This window comes from Phascolarctos cinereus, unplaced genomic scaffold (genome assembly GCF_003287225.1).
Source record: "Phascolarctos cinereus isolate Bilbo 61053 unplaced genomic scaffold, phaCin_HiC Scaffold_2;HRSCAF=192, whole genome shotgun sequence".
Lineage (NCBI taxonomy): Eukaryota > Metazoa > Chordata > Mammalia > Diprotodontia > Phascolarctidae > Phascolarctos > Phascolarctos cinereus.
In genome coordinates, this window is record NW_027555625.1 from 40984078 (window position 1) to 41010529 (window position 26452).

Below are 26452 nucleotides of genomic sequence, written 5' to 3' on the forward strand. Positions count from 1 at the left end.
TTGGCTGCTTCTCTGAGACTCTGTACTTTTTGCCCTAAGACTAGGAGAGCTCAGGCTCTACCCCTTCTTTCCAGCCTACATGGCAGACCACCTAACTCTCTACAGAAAATTCTAGGCCTTTCCATGGAGAGGAGGACAGCCCAACAGCCTGGTTATCAGAGAGGGGCATGGGGTTCTCTCTCTGTCTCTGTCTCTGTCTCTCTCTCTCTTTCTCTCCCTGTTTCTCTCTCTTTCCCTCTTCCTCCCCCCTCTCCTTTTCTCTCTTTCCTTTCACCCCCTTCCCTTCTCCCTCTCCTTTAAGTCCATCACCTCTGTGCCAGGAGGGAAGTAATATCTTCAGTTCTCTAGACTCATGGTTATGTATTGCATTCTTAAGAGTTCTGAAGTTTTCCAAAGTTAACATTCAATGTTTGAGGATTTTGTGATTGATTCTGGGAATCACTGGATTGATAAGGTCTAGACCTGCAAGAGGCCTAAGAGAACACCTGTTTCCCAGGGTTGCTAGAAAGGACTTTAGAGGTCACTTAGTATGATCTCCATCACACCACTCATCTTACAGATGAGGAAAGTAAGGTGTGGAGAAATTAGGTGACTTGTCTAAGGTCACACAGGAAACAAATGAGATAGTAATGTGTCAGGATTCTGCTTTATAAATATCATCTCATTTGATCCTCACAAATCTGGTAGGTATGGGCTATTATCAACACCATTTTCAGTTAAGGAAACTGAGGTAGATAGAAATTTAGTGACTCACCTGGGTTTCCACAGTTAGTAAGTGCCTGAGGCCACGTTTGAACTCAGGTCTTCCTGACTTCTGGCCCAGAGCTCTACCAGCTGAGCTACCCAGCTGCCTCTGAACAGCTAAACAGCAGAGAGAGGATCTGATCTCACAACCTTCAACTTTAAATCCTGCTCTTTATCCATCTCTTTCGTTCCTGTCTCTCAAGGCTTTCATTTTATAGATGAGGAACCTAGGACCACAAGAGGTTTAATGACTCACCTAAAGTCACGGGGTAGCAAAGAGCAGAGCCACCTACCTCTCCAGTAGGACAACATAGATGAAACAGGGAGCTCCCAGCAGAGGGTCAGGAGTATTACAAAGAGGAGCCCATGGTAATGGGGCTTCATTGTCTGGAAGGGACTGAGGGGATTCCAGCTTTGGCTACAGATATGGGGGAGTTAGGTAGAGGAGTGCAGACAGAAACAAGTAGTGGTGGAAATGAGGAATTCCCCTCATCCCTTCTGCCTTCACCTTCCAGAGGGTTTTGCGTGCCTCTGGACCATCCTGACAATGAGCATCTATGCCCATTTGTGTGGGCTCTGTGTTCTCAGCCTGGAGCATAAAGAACTCACTAACTGAAAATGGAGTGGTCACTCTATGGACCTCAAGGGCCTTCTCTGAACTTGGCAGGGAGAATTTGTTCCAGCCAGCATGGTTAGATATTGATAAGAGCCAAATATTTTATGATTATAAGAATACCTTGGCTTTGCACGATTACAAAATAGTTTGATCTTTCCAACAGTGAGAGAGGCACCATCTGCATTTTGCTGAGGAGGAAACTGAATACTAAGCCCACACAGTTATTAAGTGGCATGATCAGGAAGGACCCCTGTTCCTGGGCTAGAGGGCTTTCTATTCAATCGACAAACATTTATTAATTGCCTACTGTATGCGAGGCACTATGCTAGGTACTAGGGATAGCAAGACGAGGAATTTACATTTTACTGGGGAGATATGTGTACAGAGGAGCAAATATATAATAGGTACAAAGTAATAGCAGCGAGTGCTAATAACTGGGGGCTTTGTACAGGAGGTAGTGCCAGAGCTGTGCTTTAAAAGAAATGAGGGATTCAATGAAGCAGAAATGAGGAGGGACTGCATTCTGGAAAATGGGCACCATGTGTACAAAGACATGGGGGTAGGACACTGTTGGCTGGTTGGTTAGTTCTTGGCCTTCATTCTTGAAGAGGACCAAAATGATATCACTATGTTGGGGTCAAGGTACAGTGTGTCCAACTGTTGCTGATCAGATCAATATGAACTTGGAAGCCTCCACCGCAGGTTGGGCACAAATAGTCCATGTGAACATTTCGAGTGGAGATGTCTCTAAATTTGCACATCTCACGTTGTGGAGAACTTTCTATTTTCTAACACTTGGAACTGATCTAAATTGGAAAGGCACTTTATAATCACACTGTAGATAACTTTGGACGTCAGCCTAATAAGTTTGCATTTTATCTTAGAGGCTACAGGAAACCACTGACTGATTGTGCATGGGCCGAGTAACATGGCAGAAAGTAAGTCAGATTTACTATTAGACTGTGAGTTTCTTGAGGCTAGGGACTATTTGTTTTTTTTTCCTTTGTTTCCTTAGTACAGTGCTTGGCATATAGTAGGTATTTAATAATTATTCATTGAATACCAGAATTCCTTTGGCAGCTGTGGGAAAGATGGACTGGACGGAGGCTGGAAGCATGGAGCCCAAATGAGGAGCATATTACAATAGTTTATGCAGTGTAAAATTGTATTAACTTGGAGAAATGTATTTTCACTATGCATTAGTCTCCTGGCTTTGGAATAAGGAGAAAAAAGTGCCATTCCATTAGGCACCAGTCTCCTGTGTTTGAGGTAAGGGCCATTCACCCCTCGGGTTCTCCTGCCTGGTCTTCACCTCCCTTAGGAAGGAGAGAAAGGTAATTCGGTCAAGCATCGCACTATTTCTCTTTCAGCGAAGAGAAGAAAGACCATTCCATCAAGTGTCCAGGCTGGTCTCCTGCCTTGGGAAAAGGGAAGGAACGTCATTCCTTCAACTCCAACGCCTGAAAGACCCTGAGAAGCCTTCCCCCCAAGGCCAAACCCCTATGGACAATGAAAATCTCCTTAAATTCATTCCTCAGTGATTAATCCACCGCTCTTTGTTCATGTGGCAGTTAGATGGTGCAGTGGATAGAGCACCAGGCTTGGAGTCAGAAAGACTCATCTTCCTGAGTTCAAATCTGGTCTCAGACACTTACCAGCTGTGTAACCCTGAGCAAGTCACTTAAACCTGTTTACCTCAGTTTCCTCTTCTGTAAAATGAGTTGGAGAAGGAAATGGCAAACCACTCCAGTATCTTTGCCAAGAAAATCCCAAAAAGGTTATGAATAGTCAGATATGACTGAAAAAATGATTCAAAAACAATCTTGCTCTTACTCACATCCTCCCCATCCCAAATCATTCTGAGCCCCAGATGATCATCATTTGAACCCTGATCTTGCTCCCTCACTGCCTAGTCCCTTATTCCCACTCCACTCTATCAAATCTCCACCCCCTCAATGTCCCATTCTAAAGCTGCCCAGCACTTCCACTGTGGACCCTGGAATGGCTGCTCCATAGACAATAAACTTGCTTTCATCTGAAATCTTTTCCTTTCCTACTCCTTCCATTTTCTGGCTGTCACCGAGACCTGGCTTCCTACTGATAACACAGCTTCCCTGACTTCCCAGTCCAGTACTGGCTGCACTCTCACTAATTCTCACCTCTCCTTGGTCCAGGTCCCATGGTCCAGGGAGTAGGAATTCTCCTTGATCCCTATTGCCACTTCCAGCTTCTTCGTTTGCTACCGTCATTCAAGAACCTCCCCTTGTTTGAAGTTCACTCAATCCACATCTACCATTCAATCAGAATTCTGGTGGCCATCTGTTGTTCATTCTTTGTCTCCAAAGAGGACCCATGACATCATGTAGTAATGTCTAGACTTGCATGTGAATTAGACTTAAGTGAGGCAGAATTGCACAAAGCTGTTGTCTGTCTATTGACTTCCAGGACATCACCCCCCCCTTTTTTTTAGGCAATTGGGGTTAAGTGGACTTGCCCAGCGTCACACAGCTAGAAAGTGTCAAGTGTTTGGTCTGAGGCTGGATTTGAACTCAGGTCCTACTGACTCCAGGGCTGGTGCTCTATCTACTATGCCACCTATCTGTCCCCAAGCAAGATATTTCTTGAGATTCAAATACATAAATCTATGATAAAATGAATAGGAATCTCATATAATTAAATTTATGCAAGATTTCCCATTTCAAGGTATACATACCAACTGATTACTACTTAACTTTAACTTATATGATTCCCTAAATATCAAACTAGACATTCCAATTAAACTCAATTACCTTTTGTTGTTTCCTGGTACACACAAAAAACTTTCCGCTTTTCCATTATCCAGGAAAGGGTTATGTACCTGTCTAATTCTGAAGTGCAAGCCTTGAGACTTTCACTGACACAGCCCCCAAACCTGTCTCTTTATAATCAGTGAAATGACCTTCTCTAGCTGTAAAACAATAAATCAGTCATTCCAGGGGTGGGGGTGGGGGCGATAGAAAGAACTAGATCACAATCCAGAAATGTAAAGGAAGAAAACAGAATCTTTCTAAAAACTTAAGTTACCTAATAAGACACAGATAGACATAGAAACACAGATACAGGAAACATAAACCAACTGAAAACTCGGTGGCACTGAAAATCTCTTGCTTCCTTACTCTCTAGATCTACAAATCGAGTTAGAATGAATATCCTTACCAATCACATAGGTAACCTGAAGGTTTCAGGGACATACAGTTATAAAATGTGGCCTGCAGCAATCCTCCTTAGGGAAGAACAAAGCCATTTTAGGACACTTTATCACCCATGAAGAATACACACACAAACAGAAACAAAAATCAGTAAACAAAAAAAAAGCTCTGAAATGTTATATTCCCATTCTACATGTATTCCATTTTCTCTCATCTTATCAGTTGGTCTCCTAATTTTGTTGAGCCCTCTTTGACTACACTTCTGCCAGACACCCCTGGACACAGGGCCAAAATACCTAATCACCTTCAGCTCTCCTCAGGCTGGACAACCCTGGACATTGAGCTCCTCTGACAGTTCTCCTCACCAGAGTCTTCCAGCTTGCAACAACCAAACCTAATCCTGTCCTAGCTAGGATAACCATTATCATCATCTAGCCCAATTATCCAGATTGGACTTTCAAATACTCTTTGACTAGGATACCCTTAAAAAAACCCAAGGTCTTACCTTGGGAAAACTCTTCAGCCATGGACAACCCGATTCCTCATGTAATAAAGAATTCAGCCCAAAGAAAGGCCAGCCTGGGATATGAATGGGAAGTAAAACTCTCCAAACCAGAGATCTAATACCCCATGCTGGTAGCACACCCTGCACCTGAAGCCTTTGGCCAGTCTGAGTCACTTTCTGTCATCACAGCCCACCACTGCCACCATTTGTCAACGAGCAATCACAACTTCACAAAACCTTTATGAAAACTAGGTTTATTACAAAAGGAATGAACATGCATATGGAACCAATAGAATTCACATTCCATATAGAAGTTTGCATTTTTATAACAGCAGGACAAAGGGAGGAGGAGGTACCAGAAATCTCCATCTAAAGGGTCATGGCATGGGAGGGGGAAAGGTACAGTAAAGGTGGGAAAAGAACAAAACCCCTCCTGAAGGGAGGAGCAAGATGATGGCAGAAGTCACATTCTTTTCCCTTGGGAATTAATTGCTAGACTATGAAGATAGGAGGGTCTGCTTATCTACAAGGGTCCCAGCTGTACAAGCAGTTTCTCAGCCTAGTGCAGACTGACTGGTGCCAGGGAGTCCAATTTGGGATGCAAACAAAATTATGTCAGCTGGGGCAGGGGGCTTTGTCTTTGACACAATGAGGGTCTCCTGCATGCTCTGGGTCCAGTGTTTCTGGACAATACGGCAACTCAAAAAGATAAGCTCAGGGGATCCCTTAAACATTCGTCAATACTAGGCATCCATATAATATAGTCCTTGAGAAAATCTAGTAATTTCCTTTGATGCTCTGTTTCTGGTTGATATGGAACTCTATCCTTATTTTCGGGAATTTTTACACTGGCGTCTACATATCTCTACATAGGTATGCATAGCCTATCTACGTCTACGTATTCTATATATTATTTTCACTTACAAGGTAACAAGCTTTGTTAACGGTTGATGTTTTTGATTTGTTCAATTAATTTCTGTACTGGACCTTGTGCCAGGCACAGGCTCCACCTACTGGGGGGCTATATGGTGGGGTAGTTCTACTTCTGCTTAGTCTTTCTCTGGCTTCCCTGGTTTGCTGTGCTGAACTCTTCTTCATGGCATAAGGACCTCCCCCAAAACCCCTGGATCTTGGAAGTTCTGAGCACGGCATCTTCAGGGCCCTCAATGGTCATTCAGGATGGGTTACCGAGACCAAGCTTCTCAGCCGGCCCTCACCCCACCTCTGTGCCACTAGTCATAAACTCTTCTCTTCTCCACTCCCATGTAGGATTTACAAGCTCCTTCACCTTACAATTGTTCTTAAAACAGCACTGAAAAACTGTTACTTCTTAATGTGAACAACAGTTCTCTTTAAAAGCCAGGCAACTTGAAGACTCATCAAGCTGGGTATCTCTGGGCTAACCAGGCTAGCTGAGCTAAGTATTCCCTCACCCTGTTGCTGCTTACCCAATTAGAACAGAGCTCTCAGAGACCAGCTTAGGTGGATTCTCTGGGCAAGGTAAACCAGCCTGGTCATCTCTTTCTACGCTTACAGCAAAGCAGCTGGTTACAGCACTTATCTGTCTCCTCTTCAAACTAGAGGAAGTAGAAGAGGGCTGCATACCCTTCTGAGAAGCTCTGCTCTTTGAAGCTTTAGAGACTCTCAAGGGCAATAGCTGAAGCTTCAGTCTTTATTCAGCCAGTCATCAGGAACTATGCAGCTGAAGCCCTCTGTCAACTGACTGCTTGTTGCTGGTTCTTTCTCCAAACTCCTCCAACAAACTTCTTTTCTGACACACCTCCCAGATGTTTCTTTGTTCTGTGCCAACTTCTTTTTACTTCAGCCTCAGCTTCCTGTCTCCTACACCTCCTCCTTTATTCTCTCAGCCATGTTCCTGACTTTGAAACTTCAGAACCATGCTGCTGTCACTGTCTCCTCCTCCCTTAATCACCCGCAGCCCCTTCTGGAAGGCATGTCCCCTTCTCCCATAGATGAGGGCTTTCCTCTCAGGGTGTTGCAGAGGGGCCCAACATAGCTTTCATTTCCCTCCCAGTCCATTTCCTAGATTCTGGGAACCCTGAGCCAAGCACATTCATTAATCATTCCCCTGTGCCACCCCACTTGTTAGTTCTATTTGGTGTGTTGTCTTTCCCCATTAGAATATGAGATCCTAAGGTGGTGGATTGAAAGCAGTGACTTGCTTGAACTCTCCCCCAAACCCCTCCAAATACCTGTAAAAAATGGCTCTAAACAAATTCTAGAGCGGCAGAACCCACAAAAAGACAGAGTGAACAAATTTCCAGCACAAGACAACCTGGAGGGTTGATTGGAAAAGTCTATTGTGCCAGGCTGGGAGAGGAAAGCAGTTCAGTGTGGGTGTGCAAAGACCAGGCCTCAGTGAACCTGGAGCAGTCCTCAGGGTTCTGAATAACAGGCAGCTGTGGTGGTTTCCTGACTTCTCAACCCACAAACACCAAAGACAACTTAGAGGGTGGATAGGAAAAGTCTATGACCTTGGTGAGAGACAAGCTTGGTCCCAGCCCCAGTCCTGGCACAGCCCTGCGGTGGTGGGTGCTTCCTGAGCTCAGCCCACAGACTGAGAGGGAATCCAGTGGTTGATCAGAGGGAGATTGCAGGGATCTCTTTGCTGGTGCTGAGGCAGGATTCTGCTTTGCCCTTGCTTGTATCTTGGTCACAGTTCTGGGTAGTGGTCCTGGGGCCAGGAGGAACACTGGTGTGGTGGAGCTTGTAGTGGTGGTGAAGAGAGAATCCTCCTTAGAGTTCCAAGGCAGAATAGAGTGCTTGTGGTCACAAGAGCAGAGTACAGGCCAGGAAAGGAGTAAACACCTCACCCTTGATCATACCACCTTGGAAGAACTGAAAACTTACAGGTCCCTAGAAGTATCTCTGAAAACAACTGCATAAAACTGCCAAAGCTTGGGACAGTACATTCTCCACACTGGGAGCAGACCCCTACTTTAACAAAGAGTTTAAAACTCTAGAAATTGGCTAGAATCATGAGCAAACTTCACCAAAAAAGTCAGACAATAGAATCTTTCTTTGCTCACAAAGAAGATCAAAACATACAACCAGAAGAAGACAACAAAGTCAAAGTTCCTACATCCAAAGCCTCCTAGAAAAATATCCATCAGTCCCAGGCCATGGAAGAACTCATAAAGAATTTGGAGAAGCAAGTAAGAGAAGTAGAGGAAAAACTGGGAAGAGAAATGAGAGTGATGCAAGAAAATCATGAAAAACAAGTCAACAGCTTGCTAAAGGAGACCCAAAATATACTGAAGAAAATAACACCTTAAAAAATAGCCTAACTCAAGGGGCAAAAGAGGTCCAAAAACCCAATGAGGAGAAGAATGCCCTAAAAAGTAGAATTAGCCAAATGGAAAAGGAAGTCCAAAAGCTCATTGAAGAAAATACTTCCTTAAAAATTAGAATGGAGCATTTGGAAGCTAGTGACTTTATGAGAAATCAAGACAATGTAAAACAAAACCGAAAGAATTTTAAAAAACAGAACACAATGTGAAATATGTCTTTGAAAAAAGAACTGACCTGGAAAATAGATCCAGGAGAGATAATTTAAAAATTATTTGACTATCAGAAGGTCAGCTTCTTCAGGGCAGGGGCTGTCTTTTTACTTTTACTATTTGTATACTCAGTGCTTAACAGAGTGCCTGATACACAGCAAGCACTTAAGAAATGCTTTTCCCTTTTTTCCTTCCTTCCTTTCTTCCATCTATTCCTTCCTCTTTCCTTATTTCCTTCCTTCTTTTCTTTCTTCCTTCCATTTATTCCTTCCTTCTTTTTTCTTTCTTTTTTTCCTTCCTTCCTTCTTTTTAGCCTCCTTCCTTGCTTCCTCCACCTCTAAGACATCTGGCTGAAGAGACCAGGGGATTCTTTAGCCATCTAGTCTTCCCTTCTCTGATCCACGTCCAAGGGACTTGTAAGAAGTCTGCAAGCCTGGCCTGGGCCCATAGTTTGCTGGTCTTTTCTGTGTTTTCTTGGCCAGACTCCAGGTCACTGGGCACTGATAAGGGACTGAGGCTCAGAAAGGGCAAAGGTCTTATCTAACATTTGACCAATAGGAAAGAGAGAGAAGGGAGGAGTTGGAAAGACCCTGAACTTGGAGTCAGAGGACTGGGATGGGAATTCAGGTTCTGCTCCTTACTCACTGTGTGACCTTGAGCAAGTCCTTTCCTTCTCTGGGCTTCATTTTCCTCCTCTGTAAAAGAAGGTGGATTGTCTGATTATCTTAAAGGTTGCTTGCAGCTCTAGGGCCTATGACCCTGGTGGTTTGGGGGAGAAGGGAGTTCTACATCCCATGATAGAAAGTGACAGAACCCAAGTTAGGACCTAGATCTCTACTGTGCCAGCTGTTTCCCCTTCCTGTGTCACTCTTTCTTATTCTCTTGCTGTTCACAGTCCCATCCTTCTTGGAGCCAGGGCAGCCCCTCCTCTCTTGGTTCCTGCATCCCAACCAGAAACTGTTTGGGGTAAGTAGCAGCTCCTAGGGTCCAAACTCAGGTCAGGCAGGAAGAGGGTGGAACTCGGGGCCTCATGGTACTGAGTGTCAGGGCCTTGGGTTTTCCCCTGATGAACAACACCTTGCTCAGCTGCTCAGCTGTGGGAATTGGACATTATTCAGTCATGGGCACTCACTCTTGTGCTGAAGAATCCATGGAGCACCCACACAGTTCCTATTTCCAGAGGATATAAAAGGTATGATGTGGTGATTTCTGAGGTCTAAAATTATTCTGGATTCCCATAAATCAATTGCAAGTCAATAAGGCAGCTGAACTGGTTTTATTCAGATCAGAGGTATGGAGTAGGAGGGCCCCTGAAGCCCAGAAAAAGCCAGCCTTCTCAGGCACAGATTCAGGGGCACTAGTCAGCGGCTTGGAAGGAAGCAGGACCAAGACTGAAGCTCTTCTGAGGGACGTATTTGCCTAGACTAGCACAGTAAATGGTTCACCTTCCAGCTCAAAAAGATGTATTGGCACTCCATGTCCTAGAAAAGAAAGAAGAAGGTAGACTCCTCATCTCCAAGACCTCCCTCCCCTTGGCCCCAGACCTCCTCCTCCCCTTCCTCCACAGGCAAGATGTGCAGCCTTATCTCACCCTCCTCTAGATCAGGGACTCAGTGTCCCAGGCACCATGGACATCTCCACATGCCTTCTATTCATTCTGATTTCCTACTCTTTGTGCCTTGCTAACACTTTGCAGATCATGTCACCTCTCATACCTCCCATCCTGGGATTCAATAATCTCCTGGGGCTCCCTATAACCTCCAGGATTGAATATAAAATCCTTTGTTCAGCATTCAAAGCCCTTCATAACCTAGCCCCTAGCACCCTCTTTCCAGTCTTCTCACATCTTACACCCCCCATGGACTCTTTGCTCCAGTGACATTGGCCTCTTGGCTGTTCCTCACACAAGACCATCCATCTCCCAACTCTGGACATTTTCCCTCAATGTCCCCCCATGTCTGGAATGCCCTCCCTCCTCACCTCTCCCTCCTGGGTTCCCTGGTGTCCTTCCAATCTCAGATAAAACCCCACCTGTTACAGGCAGCCTGTCTCCAGCCCCCTTAATCCTAGTGATCCCCTATGTTGACTTTCTAATTCATCCTGTATGTAGCATGTTTATATGGGGTCTCCCTCATTAGACTGTGAGCTCCTTGAGGGCAGGCAAAGAACTTACCTTTTGCCTTTTTTCATCCCCAGCACTTAGCATAAGTCCTGGCACATGGTAGGCATGTTATAAGTGTTAATGGACTGATACTGTCCCTCTTTCCTGGAATGGACTCCCAGACTCCCTGCCTCTGTCCTATCTCTAGCTGCTGACATCCTTCTTCTCCTTCAAGGACCAGCTCAAGTGACACTCCTCCAGGAAGCAGATTGGATTTTGCACATACACACACCCACAGAAGGGTATGAGCTCCAGTCCTAGGAGACAGCTCACAAGCCTTGCTTTTCAATGCATTCATCTCATTCTGATCGAGATTAGACTTGACTACAAAGGAAGAGATTGTTCCCTGGGAGACATCTGGTCCTCCACAGTGGCTATTATCAGATCCTGAAATGTTAGCATGCTAACACTAGTGTCTTAATGTGATCACACTCAGTGGTCCTTTTAAGAAGTACACAGGTATGCTGAAAAAAGACAAGACAGAAAGGGCTTATCTGAAAATTGGCCCCATCTCTGGAGGCCTTTGCAAAGCTAAGCCTGGCAGCCAGTCCAAGCTGGGGGTCCACACTGGCCTTGAGACAGAACCAGCTGGTCAAAGGAAAAGCCATGTTCCTAAGTCTGTGACATCCTATGTGTATGAGCCCCTTTGGGCAAGGAGTCCACACATTGGCCAGAAGCTAATTGGGGTCAGAGCCCAATTAAAACCCTGGTGTCTTAACTCAAAGTCTAGAGCTCTTTCCATGACACCACCCTACTGCCTCTCAAATTCCTTGTTCTCACCAAATGCCAAGCAGGTCCTCTTGCAAACATCATGAGACTGGAAGCTGTTTTTGTTATCAGCACATAGGTTATACTCAAAGGGGTAGCATTCATTTTCTTTAATGCTGTAGTACCATCTGGTCAAAGTGTGCTGACAATGTTTAGTCTTGATGATACTGTCACATGGGTCTGAAAAGAGATTAGAGAGTTTGTGGACCAAGGAAAGAGTTTGAAGGTAACATTGGCCTCCCTCTCCCCATCACCATACATCACCAACGTTGACAGTCTTATCTGGAAGAAGAGACCTGGCTCCCAGGTCCAGCTGTGTGCCCTTGGGGTCAATGTCTGTGACCCTAAGATCCCATTGCTAGGCTATGGCCCAGGATCACACAGTGAAAGAGTTGGAGCCAGGATGTGAGCCCCTTCCCACCATATCTACTCCCTCAGCTTAGAGCACAGAGACCAGGAGTCCCTGGACCAAATAATGAAACTGGTGCTCCTGAATGCTGGAGATGGGTGCATTGAGGTCTGGGGCTGTCAGCTGGGACCATGAACAGAAGCAGGCATCCTGGGGCAGGGGGGAGAGCAGGGAACACTGCCTAAAACAGACTCTGTTTCCCTCTTCTCCTTTGGAATGCCTACCTGTCTTGGCAAAGTCAACTCAAATGCCACCTCTTCTATGAAGCCTTCTCTGGTCCTGGAACCATCTTCTCCCTTGGTTCTTAGATTGCATTTTGCATTTCCTGAATTCACAGCAATGTTTATTATGGGCCTGTGTTTCTGTTTTCCCCAGTAGATGGTAGACTGTAAGCTCCATGAGGACAGGCACTTATCTAAACTTCCTCTCACTCCCAGTGCCCATCACAGCTCTCTGGGCCTAGTGGGTGCTTACTAAATGCATGTCATGTGGCTGGTGGAAGGAAGGAAGGAAGGAAGGAAAGAAAAAAAGGTAGGAAGGAAGGAAGGAAGGAAGGAAAGACAGTGGCATACCTTCAGTGGGGTCTACACATTTCATTCCACAGCTGAACAGGCAGCATTTCTCTTGAGCCTTGCAATCTCTGTCACTGAAGCAATCATTATTCTCTCTGAAAAGACACTTCACTCTGATTCGGGGGCACCTCCCTAGGGGAGACCACAGCATGACTCACTCTGTCATCCCCCATTCTTCCCCTTCCCCACAGCCCCCTTCCCTCTCCCTCCTATGCTTGCTTCTGAAGGAAACTCTTTGGGGAAATATTCTGAGCTTCAACTGAGTTGGGGGTTGTGGGGTATCTCCCTTCCCACAGTCCTCCCCTGCCTCACCCCCATCACCTACAGCCATATTTCATGCGGAGTAAAGCCAGCAGCTTGTTGTGGTCCTGACTCAGGATGAGCAGCAGCAGCAGCATCAGGAGGTGGCCTGCAGAGCCCATGGTGCTGAGGGCTCTTCTCTCCCACAGTCCCTCCCACCTTGCTGGCCTGGCTGCCTGCCTGCTTGGCTTCTTCTTAGTCTGGCCTGCCTCGGGGCCTGATTCCCCAGCCAATCTCTAGGCTGTTTACCCATGTCTCACTATCTGTGGGCTGTGTCTGCACATCAGAGCCCCACCTACCCCAGTCTTTCTGAAGGGTTGGATTTGGCAGTCCTTAATGTTCTCCCCAGTACATGGCTAGGCATCCAAGGGGCTGCACTAACCTGGGTCAGACCAGGAGCAGGAGTCTAGGGCACCTCTTGGACCCCTTCCTCCCCAGCCTCATGGGGAGCCAACAGACACTGTTCTTTCCCACCTCCCTGCTTCTGCTCATCCTTTCCTCTTTGCTGCAAACAGCTCCCCCTTCCCCTTTTCCTGATACTTCCTACTGTAATATTTAAAAAGTTCAAGAGACATAGTTTCTTGGCAATTTAATCATTTCAATGGTGGCAGCATGTTATTCATAAAAGAGGTCAGTGGCACTGTTGAATGCCAAAGACCCTTCATGGCAGTGGGCTCACTCTTTCTATGCCCTTGGAAGAGTGGGTGTTCCTGAGGGTGGCAAACAACTCTGATTGGTTAACAATTCATGAGAGAATGAATATTCCAATGAGATGGGATGTATGAGGGTCTTGAGGTATGTGACACTGAGCCCCCAGATCTTGGTCAAAGAGACTTCACTATTTCCATTGTTGTTGTTTGTCCTTCACTCTCAAAGAGGACCATGAGCCTTCTCCATATCACCTGTCTGACAAAGGGAGAATCCACATCTTCCCAGACCTGTCTGAGTTAACAGCACTAGCAGGAGTCCACCCATTAGCCTAAATTTCACATTTCCTCTGCTGTCTTTGATTAGATCTTTAGCCTGGGTAAGTCTTTGAGGAAGATTTCTCACACTGGTTGATTTCTGGATGAGGAAGTAGAAAAAGGGGAAAGACCTTGGTCCTAATTCAATAATTAGTTCTTAAATGCAGGAGAGAAATAATCCTTTCTCTCAGTACCTCTCCTTTAGAACTCATCCCAAATATCACCTCTTCTAGTAAGCATTCCCTGATTGCCCTCCTATTACGTGGACTTGTCCTGTCAAACTTCATGTTGTGCTTTATGCATATCTATTTGGTACATTTTCATAATACTGTACATTGAAGTTACCTGTATTTGTATCTCCTCTCCTCCTCTGCAAATAGTAAGTGCTTAACATATTCTTGTTGACTATTAAGTTGGAAACTCCATGAAGCCAGACGCTGAGTCTTATTCCAACTTTGTCCCTACCTTAGAACCTTGCATGATGTTCTGAACAAGGTAGAATCTTTTGAGTGAATGAATGAATGAATGAACACTAGGTTGATTAGCAAAGGAGGTATTGAACTGGCCTCAGAACCATGAAGTCCTGAGTTCCAGTCTGTCATCTTGACACATAGTAAATGTGTCATCCCAGGCCAGTCACTGCCTGAACCTTTAGGTGCAGAGAAGGTGCTCATCTGTCTTGCTGTAGGGAATCCCTCCCTAGCCAGGTGTCAGATTTAGTGAAGACACCTGATTGACTTTAGCTTTGAGCTCAAGTAATCCAATAACCTCTGTGTCCCCAGGAGCAGGGATTACAGGCATGTGTCACCACACCTGAGTTAGGATTTCTTAAATTTAAAAAAAAATTAGCTTTTAAAAAAATAAGATGAGGTGAAATAATGAAATATCACTGAGAAGGCTAAAAGGATCTAGAAAGAAGCTCTCCCCTCCCTATCTGTGTCTTTTCCATGGAGTGAGTCACTGCCTAGTCTAGAGTCCCCTCTTTTCCTGGGGGATAACAAAACTTCCCTTCAATACTCTATTCAAGCAACTGATAGTGCAGTGGATAGAACAGGGCTTGGAATCAGGAAGACCTAAGTTCAAATCTGGTCTCAGATACTTACTGACTGTGTGACCCTGGGCAAGTCACTTTACTGCTATTTGTCTCAGTTTCCTCAACTGTAAAAGAATAATAATAGCAACTACTTCTCAGGGTTGCTGTGAGGATCAAATGAGATAATACTTGTGAAAAAGCACTTAGCACAGTACCTGGCACATAGTAGGTGCTTAATGAAGGTTTATCCCCTCCCTGCCCCTCTGGTTCTTGATGGTACCCTTGAAGATCAGGGCCTCCTGGGACTTAATTCTCAGAGCATGAACAACAGCAGGAACTAGAGGAAAAAAGGAAAGGAAGGATGAGAGGGATTGTGGTTTTAAGGGCTAGGAGCCAGCTGTTGTGGGTGGCAGATAGCTGTAGCTTTCTCAGTCATGATGCATCTGCTGGAATCAAGCTGACTGGGGCCAGTGTGGGGGCTTTGGGAACTGGAAACTGGACACCCTCCAACTTTCTTGGGACGGGCAAGGCTGGGTAGCAAATGTCAAGGACACCAAGACCTCATGTGTGTCACAAAAATTGCGTCACAAGCCCTGGGAGGGTAAGCATGCCATGAGGGTGCTGATTTTAATGACTGATTCTCTAGAAAAAAATACTGATACCTTTTAAAGTTGAATCTTCATTATTAACATTTTAACCCTCACTTTAGGTCTAGACAATCAACAAAACAAGAAATTAAGCTGAGATTTGTAGCATCTGCTGACTTGGGAGATAGATAATGTTCACGCTGAAAATTTAACAACCAACCCTACGATTCTAGCAGATTCTTGTACCCTCCTGACCTTCTCATTCCACAAGTAGATATTCATTTATATCCTCTGAGTGTATGATCCTACCTCAAATAATTCCAAGTAACCTTATGGGTTCCCCCTCTTCCCCCCAGGGTCTACAGATTATGGGTCTATGGGTGGGGAGCCTCTGGACAAGAAGATCTCTAAGGTTGTTTGGGTTGAAATTTTGTTCCCTGTTAAGATAGTGTGTGTGTGTGTGTGTGTGTGTGTGTGTGTGTGTGTGTGTGTGTGTGTATGTGTGTGTTGTAAGATGGGGAATGAAGGGATAAATAGAACCTTTCTGTAAAATTCACAATCTCCTCAGTATGAAAGAAAATTCCCTCCCTTAATTATCCTTTCCTTCCTTGTCTACCTGCTTAATAATAATGGTATAAAGGTATATACATTGGGTTTTTTTTTTAGACATAATACTATTGAGACTACAACACAGTGTAAACATAACTTTTATATGCACAGGGAAACACAAACATTCATGTGACTCTCGGATCATTGTATATCTGCTTTATTGCAGTTGTGTGGAATTGAACCTGCAATATCTCTGAGGTATGAGGCATACCTCTCCAGCTGTTTCACCTCTTAGACTTAGTTACCTCACATTTAGTGGAAAACACATGGGTCTTGAAGTCAGGAGACCCCAGTGTGGATTGTAGCTTTGATTCTCAGCACTAGTATCATCTTGGACAATTCACTTCTTCAGTATTCTCATCTATAAAATGTGAAGGTTGGATGAGTTCATGGGTCTCAATCTTTTTAACAACAAAATTTTCAGGTCTCCCTCCCCCTGCCCTGTTTCTGTGGTTCAGTCATTCCAGTTGTGTCTAACTGTTCATGACCCTACTTGGGAGTCTTCTTGGCAGAGATACTGGCGTGGTTTGCTGCTTCCTCCTCTAGCTCATTTTACAGATCAGGAAAGTGAGGCAAACAGAAGTAAGTGACTTGCCCAGGATCATACAGCTAGTGAGTGGCTGAGGCCAGATTTGAACTCAGAAAGATGAATCTTCCTGATTCCAAGCCCAGTGCTCCATGCACTGTGATGCCACCTAGCTGCCCTAGTTGTGTTTCCAGTATCTATTAATTGAAAGATCCTAACAGCAAAGGGCTACTGTGAATGTAGCCATACTTTCAATGGAAAAGTAGTAATTTATAGTGTGTAAAACATGTCTTTTTCTTAAGCTCCAAAGGTTTTGTTCCTTTCTTTGACTCCTATACTTAGACACTTGCTTACTTGTCATGCTGAGTCATTTGATGAGAGGACTGATATGGTTTCCCACAGCTCATGAATTCTCAGAGGGCTGGTTTGGAGTCATACTACCTCTGACACTTATTACCTGTGTGACCTTGGACAAATCATTTAAAACTTCTGGGCCTCAGTTTCCTCATCAGTAAAGTGAGTTGAGGATCATTAGAGATAATGATCTCCAAGGTTTTTTCTAACTCTGCAACTTATTGACTGATAAACTATAGAGAAAAATTCTCATACTATCTTACTAAGAGGTCTGCGAAAACTCAAAGAACTAAATAAATAAGAGTTGTTCTTACCATCTTCCTCTCTGTCTACTCAAAGACTGATGCTCATTTCTTTCTTGTCTCTCCCTCATCCCTCTCAATTATTTCCTAGGTGTTATACACTTCTTGTCCCCAGGGAGATGAGAAAGCAACGATATCTAATATCAGGCATAGGGACAGAGACCAGATCTATGATTTCAATTGTTTAGGGAGCTCCTGGGTAAGGAAATTCACTTTACCGATGCAAATCAGCAACTTCTCTGCAATTTGTAATCTGAGAGAATTGCTTAGAACAGAGGACTTAAATAAGCAGTGACAACTCTTCCAAGTGCAGCCTGAACCAGATTAAAATCTAGTTGGAAATTTTCTTTAAATTCATTAATTTATTTCTTACTATTCATTAAAATAATTTAACTTCCAAATTCTCTTGCCCTTCCCTTACTTATTGAAAAGTTAAGTACATTGGAAATCACACAAAACATATTTTCATATTAGCTATGTAGTCCAAAAACCCCAATAAAAGCAAGGAACAAAGAAAATGAAAAAAAAAAGCATGCTTTAATCTGCCACTCAGAGTTCATCAGTTCTCTCTCTAGAAGGGGATAGCATTTTTTTTCATTATGGGACCTTTGGAATCATCTTGAATCACTGTCTTGATCAGGGTAGCTAAGTCTTTCACATTTGATCATCTTTACAATGTTGCTGTTATGGTGTACAATGTTCTTTGGGTTCTGCTCACTTCACTTTGCATCAGTTCATATCAGTCTTCCTAGGTTTTTCTGAAACCATCCTGCTTACCACTTCTTATAGAACAGTAGTATTTCATCTCAGTGTATACCACAACTTGTTCAGCTGTTCCTTAATTGATGGGCTTCCTCTGAATTAATTAAAAAATTTAATTTAACAAAATAAGTAGAAATACAATAAAACATAGATAATGTTTCTTTGTGATTTTTTAAGTCAATATTTGGCTTGCAGGGATCCTTATGTATGGCTTAATGGCCCCCATTTCTATTTGAATTTGGCACCACTGGCCTAGAGCACTGAGACCTGCCCAGGTTTCCAGAGCCAGTATGTACCAAAGGCAGGACTCCAGCTCATGTCTTGCTGTCACCAAGCTCAGGTTTCTGTTCATGATGCCATGCTGCTTGTCATCTAATATTACATGATGAATATGCTGCGGAGAGCAAACAAAGTGAGGTGCCAGGGAAAGGCACTACTTACTAAGGGGAGCAGGGAAGGCTTCATGGAGGAGAGAGCATCTGAGTTGCAAGTTAAAGGACAAATAGGATCTTAACAGACAAAGAAGAAGAGGGAAAACATTTCAATTAAGGGGACAATGGAAGACATTGAAGGAAGTGGCAGGGAATTCTGGAGGACAGAGTGTCCCATAATATATGGAGGAAAGCATTGGGAGATAGCCTGAAAAAGAATTTGGTGGCATGAAAGATGATGGTGGTGTTCTTCAACTCAGTCCTTCCCAGGAATTGGAAAGGATTCCTTCTTTTCATGATTGAAGTTCTTTTCTCATTTGACTCTTTTTCAGTCAAAATCCAGCCAATACAGGGCAATAGTTGAAAGCCATCATGACAGTTAGATTAGAAGGACTTGTATTATTTCCTCGGGTCTAAATCAAATGAGATAACATATGTAAAGCTTTGGCAAATCTGAAAGCATTATGGAAGTGATAGACAACATCATTATCGTTACTATGTACTTCCCATGTGACCTCAGGAAAATTACTTAAACTCTCTGGGCCTCAGTTTCCCTACTTGTTGTTGTTGTTTTTGCTTAGGCAATTGGGGTTAAGTGACTTGCCCATGGTTACACAGCTAGTAAGTGTCAAGTGTCTGAGGTCAGATTTGAACTCAGGTCCTCCTGACTCCAAAGCTGGAGATCTATCCACTGCACCACCTAACTGCCCATTCCCTACTTGTAAAATATGGTGATGATCTCCAAGGTCAGATTAAGCTCTGTATGAGTGGTTCTTAACCCGGGGTCCATGAATTAAAAAAATATATTTTGACCACTGCATTTCAATATAATTAGATTCCTTTGTAATCTTATATATTCTATTTCATGCAGTTAAAAACATTCAAAGATGAGATCCATCAGCTTCACTAGAATGGACAAGATAGTCAAGGGGTCCATAACACAAAATAGATGAAGAATCCCTGCCCCACATCCTGAGATCCAGGAGCTATAGAGCAATGGGGCTCTCAGTAAAATCTCAAAATCCAGGAGCTTCTGTGAAGGCCTTGGGATTGGCTTATTTCCCTCCCCAGTAGTGGAGGATATGGTTGATGAAGGCAAAGTTTTCCTAGCCCAGCCTAGCTTTCATTACTGATGCTGGTGGCAATGTTCTCTGAACTTACTAAATAGAAAATTTGCCCTCTTTCTTTCTTCTGAACTGGGATCCATTTGCCATCCCCAAGCCCTTTCCTTCACTCCCAACCTGAAAGCCCACAGTCAGGAGGGGAACTTGACATTATTCCCAAGGGCACTCACCTCCCCTTCCTCCCACCTTCCCCAACCTCATCCATTACTAACTTTTAATGCATTTCAAACCACAATTAGAACAGCACTTTTCATTATTTTCACAGTCTCCATCACTCTGACACAAGGGTTTCTGAATTGCCTTGCAAAAGGATGGCTGAGGTGGGCAGTCCCAGGGCTTAACTGTAGAGCAACACAAGAAAACAGACGACTCCATGACTTAGGCCTAGAACTCAGCTCTCAGTGGTCTTAACCAGTGCTCAGGCTTTCACCTTTAATAGTCAACCAGTTGACATAATTACCTAAAAAAAGATATTTACTGTAATGGCATCATAGGAATAATAGCTACAAAACATCAACCTTATAAAGCTAGGGCATACTCCCACAAATACACACAGTATCAGTTGGAAGAGTGAGCATATATGTGCTAGCAAAGAAGTACACACTTAGGAAATACATACGTCAAGGTGACTCTGGCTTCTGATGTTGCAGGATCCTGATATCCTGCCTCTTCTTATGTCCTCACTGGGTATGTGTCTCTGTTAAGAATGTCTCTATGGTCCTGCCCCTCTATGCAACTCAATTTCTGACTGCCAAGACTAATTCTTTCTTAAATCCACGGCTGGCTTTCTTCTTTGCTGCCAGGGGTCACACTCCTTGTAGCAGCATCAATTAACCTTTGATTAAGCCTGGAGGAATTAGAAGGTGGCCAGTCATTGGCTCCAAAAGTTTGGCTAGTGCCCTGGTGACCCTTTAAAACAAATTGAGACAATCTCTAAAAGTCAGAGATCCCGAGTCCCAGTGTCCTCATCAGCAAAATGAGACTAATTGTTTCCCTTTGGTTCTAAGATGAGACACTGTTTATGACCAACTTTCATAGCTGGGAATCTTTGCTCAGGGACAGACTAGATGTCCCAAATCTCTAATTCTGGTCATGTGTCTAGCCAGCTTTGAGGAACACATCCTACATCCAGATCTCACCTTTCCAGGGTGGGGTACACACCAAGCCACAGCTAGAATCACAGCATTTGTATGTCTTAGGGCACTCTGGGTCTTTACGACAGGGCGCAGAACAGTTGCTAATGCCTTTGAAGGGGAAAGGTGGACAAAATCCTTTCCTGACTGGAAGAGAAGACACAGGCACTTCCCATTAGATGCAGCCACCCCTGCTTCCCACCAAAATTTATTTCACCAGAATGATATCCCCCTCTTCCTTCAAAGCATGGCCCCAAACCTTCTCCAGGACACCTTTCTTCCTTTAATTCACTGATCACTCCTCTATTCTTTTTCTAAGACCATAGGCATTATTAGATGTGATTACAGAAATCTGTATCTTCCATGTCCTTGGTACTCTGCTTCCCATTATGACCGTGGCCTGGCTCTCAATACAGTCAGCTAACTAAATCAGTCTTTCCTTCCCCTTCCCATATACTGGCCCAGTCTGGTTTCTTTCTTTCTTTCTTTTTTTTTAGGCAATTGGGATTAAATGACTTGCCCAGGATCACACAGCTAGTAAGTGTTGTGTTTGGTCTGAGGCCAGATTTGAACGCAGGTCCTCCTGACTTCAGGGCTGGTGCTCTATCCACTGTGCCACCTAGCTGCCCCCTGCCCCAGTCTGGTTTCTGATCTCTCTCAATCCTGTATTGCCAGTTCAATCCTCATTCCTGGCTTTGCATCTTCTACTGGAGGGAAGGAAAAGACTAAAATGGAACTGTAGCAAACCTTCTCAGGCAGGAGGGATGGCCCAAAGGGACCCAGGGTCTGAGGAAGATCCCTTGCCAGAAGTTAAAGTAGCACAGAAAGTCCAGGGTTCTAAACCAACCTCTGCCACTTACAAACTGTATGACCTCAGTCAAATAATTTTCTTCTCTCTGGGCCTCAGTTTTTCCCTTCCACAAATGAATCAGATTAGATGTAGCTAGGCATCAAACAGATTTCAGGTGGTCTGTGAACTTGGGTGGCAAAAAAATTACATCTTCATTTTAGTAACTTGTAGCTGAAATTTAGCACTTCCTTAAGTAATGAATTAAAGTGTGACAGCAACATTAGCCTAAGGTGTTCCTGTTCTCCAGACTGCCAAGGTAGACTGTCATGTAAAAAAGGCTAAGAACCCCTGAACTAAGTGCTCTCTATGGTGTCTTGAAAGATGCAGGAAGGCTCCTCCTTTTATCACCATGCCCAGTCCTTCAGCCCTGAGTCTATCACGCTTGGCATCTCACCTGTCCCACCACAGGTCTGCTCGCAGATTTTCTTGTTGGGAAAATTGTTGACATTCCCATTGCATCCACTATAGAAGAAATGTTCACAGGTACGTGCCTCCATGCTGTAGAACCAGCGTAAGTGAAAGTCATCACAGTCGCCCACTTCGGGTGACAGGGTGCATACATCTGGGTGGAGGATGGAAAATGAGGGAGAACAAATGGGAGCAGATTCCTTGTTTCTGTGTTCTTGCCATGGCTGCCCAGTCCCAGCCTGGGCTGTGGTACTAGGGCTGGAGAATCTAGGACTTGGGCTCTGCCACTCCCTACTCCTGTGGTCTCAAGTAAATCCCTTTCCCTCTCCAGGCCTCCATACAAACTGAGGGTTGGTATTAGCCTATAGGTTTATACTCATCTTTTTCTCCCTCTTACAGGCATCTCATGGAGATTGGATGGAATAAAAGAAGACCCTTGCAATGAAGCTGAAAATACTCAGCGAACAGAAGGGGCTATTTGGACCATCCAAAAGGACCTTACAGGTCATCTAGTTAAATACCCACATTTTGTAGATGCAGGTGACAATTAACAGACAACATGGTAAAAGAGAATCTGTTCAGTTTTCAGAGATGAATAGAAAAATGAATAATCATAATAACAATAATGATTCTGATAACTGCTTAAGTTATCAGATAAAGTACTTAAGAAAATACTTTCATATCCACCGTCTCATTGAAGGCGCACAATCCTGACATCACTGCTGAGCAGTATGGCTGGAAGGTTTGCTGACTGTTCAGGATACAGAGTCTGAAAAGAACATTTGTCTTAGCCCTGGAACTCACTAGCTCAGCACCCTCAGTCTTTCTGGCACCAGCTGACTGCAAAGTATCCAAGCCTTGCATTGAGAGGCCGATAACTTTGCACAGCCCTTCCTCACTCAAATCCAGTGTGTTTGCAAGTCAAGACATCACCCCCCTGATATCACTGGTTGTCTTCTAGAACAAAGGGTGAACAACAATAATCTATGAGTAGAAAAGCCAGAACAAGCCCTGTTCAGGGCCTTTCTTTACCTGCCTTTGGGTCCAAGCACTTCTTCCCACAGCTGTAATGGCAGCACTTCATGGAATGCTTGCAGTTGAAGTCTGTGTGACACTGGCCTTTTTCAACAAAATCACATGTTATATTTTGCTGTGGACATATTCCTGGGCTCTGGGTAGGTTCTCAAGGAGATTAGAGAGAGAAGATTGGATGACCAAAAAGATTAGATTAGATTAGATCAGAACTGGAAGAGATCTTTGAAGAGGCAGTGTGATACAGTGGAACAGGCATTGAATTTGGGGTCAGAGGACCTGAGTTCAAATCCTGGTTTTTGCCATTTACTGAATGTGTGATGTTGGCAAAATCACTTAGCTTTTCTGGGCCTCGGCTCCCTCACTTCTAAAATGAAAGGGTTGGATGATATGACTCATAAGGTACTTTCAAGCTCTAGATCCATGATCTCACAAACACAGAATGTCAGAGCTGGAAGGAATCTTAGAACCCAGATTTGTCAGGACTAGAATAAGAGACGTAGAGAATGAATACCAGAAATTGAGGTGGGGAAGGACAATCCCCCGGCCTTCCCCCAAGAACTACCTAGTTGGATCCTGGGGAGTTTTGTCAGCCCATTTTAGGTGGCTTAGGAGAGTGCTCCTGGGAGGAGGGGATAGGTGGAGAAGAAAGGAGCATTAGACTACAAGCTCCCTGAGGCCAGGAACTGTCTTTTGCCTCTTTTTGTATCCCCAGCATTTAGCACAGTACCCGGCACGTGCTTAGTGCTTAGTAAATGTTGATCGAGGTGCTTCAGCCCAAGACAGATTCTTGCCCTTATATTGGGTCCTGGACCACCCAGTAGTCCAAGCACCAACAAGAGCAACAATGTCATCCTCTCATAGTCCCAGACTCACACCATGGGATCCCTCTGGTCTGGGCTGAGAAGGATTGGAATAGAGGTCCCTTAGAGGCACAAAAACTATAACAGCAACCCATATTTCTATTGTGTCTTTATTTCCTCCCAATAATTGGCAAAGTCAGCGCAGGAAACCCTATTCCCATTTTGCAGATGAGAAAACTGAGACTCATAGAAGTTAGTGGTATTGGCCAACATCATGCTTCTAGTAAGAGACAAAGCTGGGAAACAACCCATTCTTCTAATCCCAAACCCAGTGCTTTCCCATTTGGGACCACAACCTCTTGCCTCTATTTCCCCATCCCTTCTTATTGCTTGGGAACTTCTGTTCCAGATTCCCTTGCTCCCGGGATGAATCAGCAACTTGGTGCTAAACTGGGGAACATGCACTCAAAGTCAAGAAGCCAGAAGCACAGTGTAGCAAAGAGAGCCCAGTCCCGGGGACTAGGACACTTGGGTTGCGGTCCCTGTTGGGTTTCTCACCAGCTAGCTTGAGTAAGTCACTGGCTAGCTCTGGGCCTCAGTTTCTTCCTCTGTTAAAATGAGTGAGTTGAACTTAGTGATGCCCAAGTTCTATTATTTCTTTTATCATTTCTACCTTCACAATATCTATCACATGCACATCCCTTCCTCTCCATTTAATAATAATGATAATAGTAAAAATAAAAGCTAGTATTCATATGGCACTTTAAAGTTTGCAAAGGGCTTTACAAATGTTAACTCACTGATGCATGTTAACTATTATTATGCTGCCACAGGACTCTCATCATCTCTCCTTTGGATTATTGCAATAGCCTTCTAGGTAGTCTACCTGCCTCAAACCTCTCCCTACTCCAAGCCATCCTCCACTCAGCTGCCAAGGGGATTTTTCTAAAGCATAGATCTGAATCTGCCACACTTTTAACTACCCTCCAGGAGCTCCAGTGGTTCCTTAATACCATTAGGATAAAATAAAAAAGCTTCTATTTAAGGCTCATCATACTCTGGCAACTGTCTACCTTTGCAATCTTCTTTTTATTCCCCTCCATTAACTTCCTTTTATTTTATTTTTTAAATTTTATTTATTTATTTTTTTGGCCAGGCAATGGGGTTAAGTGACTTGCCTAGGGTCACACAGCTAGTAAGTATTATGTGGCTGAGGCCAGATTTGAAGCTCAGGTCCTCTTGAATCCAGAGCCAGTGCACTATCCACTGTGCTACCTACCTGCCCCTCTATGAACTTTCTAATTCAACTACTATCCTACTTACAGTTTCTCAAACTGGACAATTCATCTCTTCTCTTCTTGCCTTTTCCCTGGCTCTCCCCCATGCCCTGGAATGTTCTTCTACTTCATATCTGCCTCTGGCTTCCCTGAAGACTTGGCTCCAGTCCTAAATTCTTCAAGAGATCATTTCCCAGGCCTCTCTTCACCCCTCTCTTTCTGTCCACTGTTAAGACCTTCTCTTTTCAGGTTACCTTCATATATTCTGAATATATCTTGTATATAACTGGATATTTATGTTTTGAATCCCCTGTTAGAATGCAGATGCCATGAGGGCAAGGATTGTGGAGTTTTATGTTTATTTTTCCTCTCTTTGTAGCTCCAGTTCTTATCACAGTGCCTTACACATAGAAAATATTTAATGAATGATTATTGACCAACTGGCATTCCATTAATATTCTATGAGTTAGAGATGAAAGTCCTGGCTTCAAAAGATAGGTTCTTTCTTGAATCCTGGGACTTTTAGTACATGGGGCCATCCCAGATATCCCACATCCACCCACCTAGGTCAGAAAACTTGAAATACCTTCAAACTTCATTCATTATGTGTTCCTCTCTCCCCGCTCCCTCCTCGATCTAAAAGGGGACTGTTTTTATAGGGTGCAATTTCAGAAGCCCCAGGAAGGTGCCAGTAATCATTCAAATCCTTTCCACCAACTGGTTGACCTGAAATCCTATCATTTTAACTCAACCTCTAACTGAAGACCTAATCTTTGTGCAAAAGCAGAGAGTCTTGAAAAGGATTCCCCTCTATGCTGTTCTCAATCATTGATGCTTTAGTGTGAATAAAGTCTCTGAGAGCAGATATGATGAGTTCTGATGGAAGGAAAGGGAAGATGGAGAGAGCCCTAGGGCAAGTCAGTATCCCCAAGGAGGGAAAAGAGCACAGAGGGTAGAAATCAGGAACGACAACTCCAATTTTTCCATTTATAAAGTACTTTTCTCAAGGGTGAAGTCAAAATGGTAGAGTAAGGGGTAGGAACTTTGCCTCAGCTCCCTCTTCTACAACAACCTAGAAAATGCACAAGACCTAATTCTTAGTGGGGTAACCAAGAAAAAGTCACCATAAATTATCTTTCTAGGACTAAGGGCAGCTTAGGAAGACAGAAAGACAGGTCTGTAAACACTGGGATGGGGGACAGCTAGGAGCACAGCACAGAAGCTAAAGCATCATTGGGCTTTGGTGATGGCAGCAGCAGTAGGGAGCAACCCAGCCCCCAGTGCTGGTAAGGGGACCGAACACCTGGGCAGAAAGCAGATCCCTGTACTATCACTGGAAGCAGGGATGGGTGTCATCTGGCAGCTCTGTTACCAATTACTCAGTTCTGGGACACAGTTTCGAGCTGGAGAGGAGAGGTCATGGTCACAAAAGGAGCAAAGGCTTTGGCTGTATAAGGAGCAGACCAGGAGGG

At 44.1% G+C, this 26452-nt stretch overlaps 2 protein-coding genes across 2 annotated transcripts; both read right to left on the bottom strand.

Moving 5' to 3' along the window:
• Window positions 1-9831: 9831 nt before the first annotated feature.
• On the bottom strand, window positions 9832-12983 carry LOC110192384 (eppin-like). The gene is made up of 4 exons (XM_020963500.1): window positions 12810-12983; window positions 12485-12616; window positions 11516-11683; window positions 9832-10055 (listed from the first exon to the last, which is right to left on the bottom strand). The coding sequence occupies exons 1-4, from the start codon at window positions 12904-12906 to the stop codon at window positions 9994-9996; spliced, it is 459 nt and encodes a 152-aa protein (XP_020819159.1). The 5' UTR covers window positions 12907-12983; the 3' UTR covers window positions 9832-9993.
• Window positions 12984-19224: 6241 nt separating this feature from the next.
• LOC110192523 (WAP four-disulfide core domain protein 8-like) lies at window positions 19225-23325 on the bottom strand. Its single transcript, XM_078149120.1, has 5 exons — window positions 23307-23325; window positions 22901-23050; window positions 21855-22022; window positions 20617-20757; window positions 19225-19259 (listed from the first exon to the last, which is right to left on the bottom strand). The coding sequence occupies exons 1-5, from the start codon at window positions 23323-23325 to the stop codon at window positions 19225-19227; spliced, it is 513 nt and encodes a 170-aa protein (XP_078005246.1).
• Window positions 23326-26452: the final 3127 nt, after the last annotated feature.